The 10002-nt window shown below is 42.0% G+C and overlaps 1 protein-coding gene across 1 annotated transcript; it reads right to left on the bottom strand.

Moving 5' to 3' along the window:
• Positions 1-4527: 4527 nt before the first annotated feature.
• LOC110589474 (40S ribosomal protein S26-like) lies at positions 4528-4957 on the bottom strand. The gene has a single exon (XM_021699991.1). The coding sequence runs from the start codon at positions 4940-4942 to the stop codon at positions 4598-4600; it is 345 nt and encodes a 114-aa protein (XP_021555666.1). The 5' UTR covers positions 4943-4957; the 3' UTR covers positions 4528-4597.
• Positions 4958-10002: the final 5045 nt, after the last annotated feature.

The raw sequence follows: 10002 nt of genomic DNA, 5'->3' as shown, positions 1-10002 counted from the left end.
AAACAGTATGGAGGTTCCTCAAAAAGTTGAAAATAGAGCTACCAAATGATCCAGCAATTGCACTACTGGGTATTTACCCCAAAGAGACAAAAGTAGGGATCCAAAAGGGTACATGCACCCTGATGTTTATAGCAGCAATGTCCACAATAGCCAAACTGTGGAAAGAGCCAAGATGTCCATCGACAGATGAATGGATAAAGAAGAAGTGGTATATATATATACACAATGGAATATTATGCAGCCATCAAAAGGAATGAGAGCTTGCCATTTCCAACGGCGTGGATGGAACTGGAGGGTATTATGTTGAGTGAAATAAGTCAAACAGAGAAAGACATGTATCATATGACCTCACTGATACGAGGAATTCTTTTTTTTTTTTTTAAAGATTTTATTTATTTATTTGAGACAGAGAGAATGAGAGAGAGAGCACATGAGAGGGGGGAGGGTCAGAGGGAGAAGCAGGCTCCCCGCCGAGCAGGGAGCCCGATGCGGGACTCGATCCAGGGACTCCAGGATCATGACCTGAGCTGAGGGCAGTCGCTTAACCAACTGAGCCACCCAGGCGCCCGATACGAGGAATTCTTAATCGCAGGAAACAAACTGAGGGTTGCTGGAGTGGGGGGTGGGGTGGGAGGGATGGGGTGACTAGGTGATAGACACTGGGGAGGGTATGTGCTCTGGTAAGCGCTGTGAATTGTGCAAGACTGTTGAATCTCAGATCTGTACCTCTGAAACAAATAATGCAATATATGTTAAGAAAAAAAAAGAAGGTAGCAGGAGGGGAAGAATGAAGCGGGAGAAATCGGAGGGGTAGACGAACCATGAGAGACGATGGACTCTGAAAAACAAACTGAGGGTTCTAGAGGGGAGGGGGGTGGGAGGATGGATTAGCCTGATGATGGGTATTAAAGAGGGCACGTTCTGCATGGAGCACTGGGTGTTATGCACAAACAATGAATCATGGAACACTACATCTAAAACTAATGATGTATGGGGATTAACATAAGAATAAAAAAAATAAAAAAAAAGAAAAATGACATTGGGCTATACATACTGTGGGTTTTTTTTTTTTTTTTTTTAAGTAACTAAATTTATATTCTAAATTAAACCAAAAGAAAGAATGGGGAAATTCTAAACTTCAAGTTGACAACTCATTAGCAGAAGACATCTTAGGTACTGGAAGGTAATGAAGTTAAGAGCAGTTAGGAAGGTCCCTGGCTGGCGGCGCCTGGGTGGCTCAGTCAGTTAAGCTGCTTCCTTCGGCTCAGGTCATGATCTCAGGGCCCTGGGTTGGAGCCCTGAGTCAAGCTCCTAGTTCAGTGGGGGTCTGCTTCTCCCTCTCCCTCTGCCCCTTTCCCTGCTCATGCTCTTTCTCAAATAAGTAAATCTTAAAAAGTCCCTGGTTGGCTCAGTTGGTAGAACATGTGACTCTTGATCTTGGGTTAGGGAGGTCATGAGTTCAAGTCCCACCTCAGAGGGAGACTTAAGAAAAAAACTACAGTATTATTCACACATAAAAATACAAGAATGTGTGAATATACATATTTAGGTAGCTTATATTTTAACCTATGTTTAAAACCTATATATTTAACTTTTCTCCCAAATTATGCTTTTTTCTTTGGGACATTTTTCTATCCTTCGTGTGTCTGTCTATGCCACTGAGTTCAGAGTTGCACTGAAGAAAGCCACTGGAGGCTAACAGATTGATTTATCTCGACACTGACAAGGATGCAAAATGGGAAGGACATGCCCATAAGCACACACCACTGCTGGGTTCCAATATTCTTGCTGCTTGGATTCACAGGGACACCAGACAGTTGCTCAGTGTTCATGTCACATGTGACCGTTGTCAGGGCTGACCTTACAAGACATCAGAGTGGCTTATGTTTAATTGTGTAAAATCCCAGGGGAAAAGAAAATTAAGAAATTCCCATTCCTACAGGAATCCTTTTTTTTGTGGTCTCAAGATTTGCTAGTATCTAAGCAGTGTGGTCATCCATCGCTTTCTAGGCAGACCCAGATTTCTCTAGCAGTTCATAATCCAGGACTATAGTCAATAAATGAAAGCTAGTAGGCTGGGGGGCAGGTAGTAATGGGAGACCTTACCTGTGTTTATGGAGTTTTTGTGAAGGGGAGAAATGAAAGAATTGCCAAGATGGTAGTTTCTGATGTTAATACTTAGACGGATCAGGTTTGACGTGGAAGCTTGCATGTTGACCTTTTTTGCTGGCTCATCAGGGCTGACCCACTCATCCCCTATGGCTGGAAATACTGGCTTCCAATGGATCATAGCTACACCCTTCGCTGAAATTGCCCTCAGTTTCAATGAACTGCTCCATTCATGGTTACACCCGCAAGAGGAGATGGCTTGTGGTCTATAAGTGATTGAGACAGGACACCAAGTCCCAGCTCTAAGGCTCAATTTAGGATAACTCTGAAAGGCCGTTCTAGGTGCAGAGCTCCCTATAGGAGTGAAGAAGGTTCAGTTGCAACAGCATTGTAGGTCAGCTTCACCTTCTACCTTTACTTTAGCTGTATTGAGGGTGTTCTCCAGAAGACCTCTGCACAAAATAGAAAACCGTGTTCTCACTCCTGAGAGGCCAAGGGTAGAAAATAAATCTAATATATAGTAAGCTTTTCATAAAGCTAAATTTTAAAGAATTACCTTTTAATCTGTGTGTGTGAGAGAGAGAGAGAGAGAGAGAGAGAATGTCCTCTTCAAAAAAACCAGATTCATGGTGATGATGTATCACCTCAGCTCTGGAATTCCTTTCCAAGTAGGAAGGTCAGTAGGAAGACTAGGAATGCTGTGAATTCATGTGTATCCACTTATTTGTCCTAGTTGTGACCATGCTTGAGGGAGTCATGACAGGCAACTATGTCCAAGATGATCTTGGCACACAGTCTTGGGGCTTCCCTTTGAGTGACCAGCCAATCCTCTTCCCTTATGATTTTACTCTATTATGTCCCTTTCCCAAAGCTCATTATACTATTAGCATGAGTAGAGATGCCACGTAAGTGAAGGTGGGAAGGGCAAACTGGAGGGGTACTGTGAATCTCTGCGCACCTGGTCAAAGGTCAATGGAGTTGGTTGCTCAGGTAACTCTTATGGCCAGATTCAGAACAGACCCTTTTGCCTTATCCTTTCTGTGTCTTCCTGTATCATTGGGACTCTGGCATGCTCTACTAAAGCATGCTCTTCATATATTCTAGTTCAACTGATATTACATGCAACATATTTTCAAGCACACAAAATTGTAGAATTCAACACAAACTTTTTGCTGACAACAATTCTTCCCAAGCAGTTAACATTTCTTCTCGAGCCAACAAGTGGTCCAATTTGCTCCTTTCTGTGAGGCTACCATCTTTGTGGTCCCAACCAATCTCTTATAAACTCCCCCTGTCTCCCAGCCCAGGTCACCCTTGCTTAGTCTGCATAATCTCTATCTTCTGTTTTTTTTTTCCCCCCCAATGTGTTATTCCCTGTCTCTTTGAGAGCTTTCCCTTTGATTCACAAGAGCCTCCTCTTGATTTAGCAAAGCCCATCTCCTGCAATTCAAAAGTTTTGGCTTTGAGAACCATTGCTTCTCTTAATAGCTTTTAAAAATATTTTAGAAGTAAAAAATCTGAACATTCACTGTTTCTTTTATTGTTATAAGTGGTTTAAATCTTCTAGAGGCAATGTGGATGTTTATGACCAACTAGGAAAAGGATCCTATATAAGGAAGTACAGAAAACAATCTTTTTAAGACCCCATGGGCAGCATACATGAATGAAGCATTCACAAAGCTATGTTGCAGCCCCTGTTCTGATTGTTGTGTCTCTTCTGTTTGGAGAGACTATTTCCTGGTGTTCAGTCACTGACCCTCTTACAGCTCATCTACCAAAGTCTTCACCAGTACTCTTCCCTGTTTAGCTGAGACTACATCCCAAAGTCCCACTCTTCTCATTTCTATCATTTGATCAGTGTTAAGTTTAATCAAGATGAAATTCTATCCATCACCTTGGTCTTTTAGGTGCAGGGTTTTTTTTGTTTTTTTGTTTTTAAAGATTGATTTATTTTAGAGTGAGTGAGAGGGAAGGGGCAGAGGGAGAGAATATCCGAGCAGACTCCTGCTGATCTTGGAGCCTGGCAAGGGGCTCAATCTCACCACCCATGAGATTAGGACTGAGCTGAGACCAAGAGTCAGATCTTTAACTGACTAAGCCACCCAAGCACCCCTTAGGTGCAGACTTTAAACAGGGTTTGGGAAGCATGAATACAAATATATAGGCTCTCTGATATTTCTGTCCCATGTTTCCTAGCAATGATTCCTGGAACCCATGAGTTTGGTGGAATATATTCACAATCCCTGTCTTCCTTAATTCAGTACATAGAGGGTTTTTAAAAATCTATAACAAAGCTGCAGATGAAGCTCAGTAACTAGCTATAGGAAGCCGTGTTCTAACTAAGCTGCTTTCTATTTCTAATTTAACCCTGATTAGAACTCATAATTTAACTGAGCTGCTTTTTTTTTTTTTTTTTTTATGATGTGTAATCGCCATTTATTTTTTTTCTGGAGAACAGCTTTTCTTCAGTCCTTAAGGACTTAGCTCCTTACATGGGCTTTGGTGGAGGTCGTGGGGCAGCACCCGCAGGTCTAAATCGGGGTGGGGGTGTTCGGTCCTTCTGTGCTTCACGAGAGCGATTCCTGACTACCTTGCTGTGAATGGCACAACTCACACAATGTAGTTTCACATACAGCTTGGGAAGCACATAGGCGTCAAAGACACTCGCTTCGGAAATGTCCCTGACGGCGGCGGCCTCTACTATGTTCCGAATAACGAACTTCTTAATGGCCTTATCCTTGGGCACACAACGGGCGCAGTTGGTGCAGCGAATAGGCTGCACGTGGCCGCGGCCCTTTTTGGCACGACCATTATTCCTTCTTTTCTTGGTCATCTTGGTAGCGAGACCCGAGAGAGAGCTAACTGAGCTGCTTTAATGCTCCCTGAGTTATATGAAAGACTCACTATGATTGTTTAACATCCATGGGTGTTGAAATAATACCAAAGCTGTCTCACCTGGATGTGGAGAGATTTTAAATAGAGAATAATCTGTATTTGGTGGTAATTACAAGACCTGTTTCATAAAATGGGCTTTCCATAAGCTATCAATTCTTTCTCCTCTTTAATCCATCTTTTGCTCTGTTCAGTTATCACTTACAAAACTCAGTCCTGGTCCTCTCACAACTTTGCCTCAGCCCATGGCTTAAAACGTGTTGGTGACAAAATACAGTCCAAAGTTACTACCTAGTATGTGTGACCCTGCCTAAACTTCCCAAACCATTCCTTTTACACATGCCCTCACTATTTAATTTCTTCCACCAAGCTTACTCTTGGGCCACACTTAAACACTTACCATGCCAGGAGCCTAGGGATACGGTCACTTCTCCATGTTTTCACACTTGCATTTTCTAGTTAACTGTTCTTCCTCCCTCTTCACAAGAAAAAATTAGTTCTTGTATTCTGCTCAGATGAAAAATAAAATCAAATAGACCATTACACATTTAGTCATGATTGAAGAGGAGAAAATTGTGTGACATTGGAGATGATTAGAGTTTTGATGTGGGTTAGTACTCTGTAATTCAGGTTCCTATACACTTTTCCATAGCACAAAGTGGCTGGCACAACTATTTGAACAACTTGAGCAATGTGATTTCACTCCAAGTCCATTATTGGCTTTCTTCATAGATTGGTGATAGCAAATGTCAGTGCCCTCCAGCCAAATGCCACCTGAACATGCCTGTAGTTGAAGTTGGGTTTACTAAACATTGCAGTGAGCATGAACACCCATAAGGAACTGTGGGATTTCTCCATAAGAGGGTGTTTGGGCTTTGGTGGGGGTGATTTTAGGAGGGTCAGAGGACGTGAAGGTTTGCTCTGTATGTGTTGGGTGCTGTCAAGCAGAGCAATTCTATGATGGGGTATCTCAGTTTATCTATAGGAAGGGCAGAACAAGGATAACACTAATTGGTACAGAAGAGCGGTCACTCATTAGCCAGGAGATGGGCATGTTTGGTCTTTTCTGGGTCAGATGGTGATTTTGTGTGTCCCTGCTTAGACAAAGGAAGTGGCCTTGTTTTGTCTTCTCTGTTATCATGAGCTCAGAGTAAGCATATCCGATATTGTTGTCCTGTGAGATTGTTGATGTCTAACAGGAGAATAACACGGTCTCTCATGACTGCCAGGCCAGCTTCAAACCATACTGAAGCGTACTTGCAAGCTTCAGGCCAGTTCCCAGATGTTAAGATTTGCTTCCCCTGGCCCCATGTGACCAAAAAGTGAGAAATCACATGAAAAGTACTTCTGAATTTGTGGTCTTGTTGAATCCTCTGTATGGGAATCACATAAACACATGATCATCTTTCTGGAATCTTCTGGGTGAGACTTTAATTTGGAGATGATTAGAAGCAGCAGGTAGGGCTGGCATTTGACAAACATTTGCCCTCCAAAGAGTGAGAGCTCCCTTTGCTGCAAGTATCGCTAGAAAATGGCAGCCTGGAGGGGTCCATGGTAAGAGGCCAGGGAAGCCGTCATTTCCTCCATTTTGTCCATTGACTCCCAGTCGCCTCCCATATGTGTGTTTCTTGCTAACCCCGGGTCTCTGGATGACAGTAGGCTTCCAAGTAGACCTGCTTCTGTGCTGGAGTGTCTTTTTCAGTGCTAACCTTTCTCCTTATGTCATGTCTTGCTTATGTCTTTGTAAATCTCAAATTTATTATACAATACTTAAGACACACCAAAGTCTAAAATAAAAGGCAACCAACACTAGCATATCTACTACTTAAAAATTATTAACAACCTGGAATTCCCCTTTGATAGCCCTCTCTAATCACCCTGTGTCCTACCCAGAGGTAACCATTATCTTGAATTTGGTTCTTTCTCATACATTTATTTATACTTGATGCATATTTACATACCAGAAAGCAATGTATTGTGTCGCTTTGACTGGTTTTGTATTTCATATACAGAGCTTCATACATATTCAACATATTTGTAAGATTCATCCATGTTGAAGCCCATAGCTCTAGTTTACCTGTTATGTATCAATTCCTTTACTAATATACTCTAACTTACTACTAAATTTTCTGTGTTGGACATGATGTTAGGGTTTTTTTTTTTTAAAGATTTTATTTATTTATTTGAGACCGAGAGAAAGAGAGAGAGTACATGAGAGGGGGGAGGGTCAGAGGGAGAAGCAGGCTCCCCGCCGAGCAGGGAGCCCGATGCGGGACTCGATCCAGGGACTCCAGGATCATGACCTGAGCCGAAGGCAGTCGCTTAACCAACTGAGCCACCCAGGCGCCCCCATGATGTTAGGGTTTTGGTTTTTTTTTTTTCCTGAAAGCAGTATTACTATGAATATTTCCATGCACACATCCTGTTGTACAGCTGGGAGAAATTCTGTGGGATTTATATGTAGGAGTGGAATTTCTCTGTGTCTGCAACTTTAATTCTCTGAACTAATCACATCAATTCACCCACCCATCAGCAGTGTAGGAAAGTTCCCCTGTCTCCGTATTCTGACAATGTTTGTTGTTGGACTTTGAAGTTTGTTATGATGAAATAAAACCATATTTTTATTTTCATGTAGATCTTCCTATTCACTGGCTAAATTAGGTAACTTTTTACATGGTATTTGCCATTCAAGTTGTATCGGTTACCTGAATTGGCTGCTTCTATCATTTGCTTGTTTGCCTTTTTTTTTTTTAATTTTATATTATGTTAGTCATCATACAGTACATCCTTAGTTTTTTTTTTTTTAAAGATTTTATTTATTTATTTGAGAGAGAGGGAGAATGAGAGACAGAGAGCATGAGAGGGAGGAGGGTCAGAGGGAGAAGCAGACTCCCTGCCGAGCAGGGAGCCCGATGCGGGACTCGATCCCGGGACTCCAGGATCACGACCTGAGCCGAAGGCAGTCGCTTAACCAACTGAGCCACCCAGGCGCCCCATCCTTAGTTTTTGATGTGGTGATCCACGATTCATTGTTTCCGTATAACACCCAGTGCTCCATGCAGTACGTGCCCTCCTTAATACCCATCACCGGGCTAACCCATCCCCCAACCCCCATCCCCTCTAGAACCCTCAGTCTGTTTCTCAGAGTCCATAGTCTCTCACGGTTCATCTCTCCCTCTGATTCCCCCCCTTCATTTTTCCCTTCCTTCTCCTAATGTCCTCCATGCTATTACTTATGTTCCACAAATAAGTGAAACCATATGATAATTGACTTTCTCTGCTTGACTTATTTCACTTCGCATAATCTCCTCCAGTCCCATCCATGTTGATGTAAAAGTTGGCTATTCATCCTTTCTGATGGCTGAGTAATATTCCATTGCATATATGGACCACATCTTCTTTATCCATTCATCTGTTGGAGGGCATCTGGGCTCTTTCCACAGTTTGGCTATTGCGGACATTGCTGCTATGAACATTGGGGTGCATATGGCCCTTCTTTTCACTACATCTGTGTCTTTAGGGTAAATACCCAGTAGTGCAAGTGCTCAGTCATAGGGTAGCTCTATTTTTAATTTTTTGAGGCACCTCCACACTGTTTTCCAAAGTGGCTGCACCAATTTGCATTCCTACCAACAGTGTAAGAGAGTTCCCCTTTCTCCACAACCTCTCCAACATTTGTTGTTTCTTGCCCTGTCCTTTTTTGCCGTTCTAACTGGTGTAAGGTGGTATCTCAATGTGGTTTTGATTTGAATTTCCCTGATGGCTAATGATGATGAACATTTTTTCATGTGTCTGTTAGCCATTTGGCATCTTCAGAGAAGTGTCCATGTTTTCTGCCCATTTTTTGACTTATTTGGGTTTTTTTGGTGTTGAGTTTGAGAAGTTCTTTATAGATCTTGGATACCAACCCTTTATCTGTAGTGTCATTTGAAAATATCTCCTCCCATTCTGTGTGTTGCCTCTTTGTTGACTGTTTCCTTTGCTGTGCAGAAGCTTTTTATCTTGATGAAGTCCCAAAAGTTCATTTTTGCTTTTGTTTCACTAGCTTGTTTGCCTTTTTATTGGAGAAGATTTTTTGCATTCATTGCATAGGTTTCATCTGTTGTATGGTTGCAAGTATCATCTTGTAATCTGTGGGTTATCTTTCCATTCTTATTTTTGAATGGAAGTCTTTCAATATTAACATGGCCAGATTGTTCCAGTGTTTAGCACTGTGTAAAGAACAGGCCATAATTTAGTGGTTTAAAACAGTAGCAGTCCATGGTTTCTTTGGGTCAGAATTTGGGGAAGGGCTCAGCAGAGTGTGTCTGACTCAGCGTCTCTCATGTGGTTGCAGTGGGATGGTGGCTGGAACTGGAACGGTGGGAAGCTGACGGGGCAGTTCTCTTCATGTGCTGTCAGAACTTCCCTATACACTGTCTCTGTAGGGTCTTATTTGGCTTTCTTCATAGCCTGACAGCAACATGGGGTGGCTGAGCTGCTTACTTGGCAGTTCAAGATGTGTGTGTGTATATGTGTGTTTCAGCAAGCAAGGTGGAAGCTGTATTGCTTGTAATGACTTAGCCTTGGAATTTTATAGGGTTAATTCTATTGTATTCTTCAGTCCAGTCACAAAAGGCCACCTCTTCATGTGACTTTGACATTCATCCCATTAGAAGCAGTGCAGATGGAATGAGGAATATTGTTCTGGACATTTTTGGAAAATATGATCTGCCACCTAGACTTACCAATATTTCCCAATTGTTTTTTAGAATCTTGATTTAGAAATCCTTCAACTCAAGGCTATAAAGACTTTCTCCTACATGTGTCCTCTTAAGTTCTAGAGCCTCCTTTATACAATTATTTCTTCAGTACATCTGGAATTGATTTTTGTGCATTTTGTGAGGGAATAAACGAATTCTAATTATTCCAGCACACATTATTTTTCTTTTTACCAGTGATCTGAAATGCTAGATTTGTTACAAATTTTCATGTATGCGTGATTCTATTTCAGAACTTCCT

Source organism: Neomonachus schauinslandi, chromosome 6, assembly GCF_002201575.2.
Source record: "Neomonachus schauinslandi chromosome 6, ASM220157v2, whole genome shotgun sequence".
Lineage (NCBI taxonomy): Eukaryota > Metazoa > Chordata > Mammalia > Carnivora > Phocidae > Neomonachus > Neomonachus schauinslandi.
Note: the sequence above shows the minus strand (reverse complement) of the source record. Positions and strands in the feature narration are given on the sequence as shown.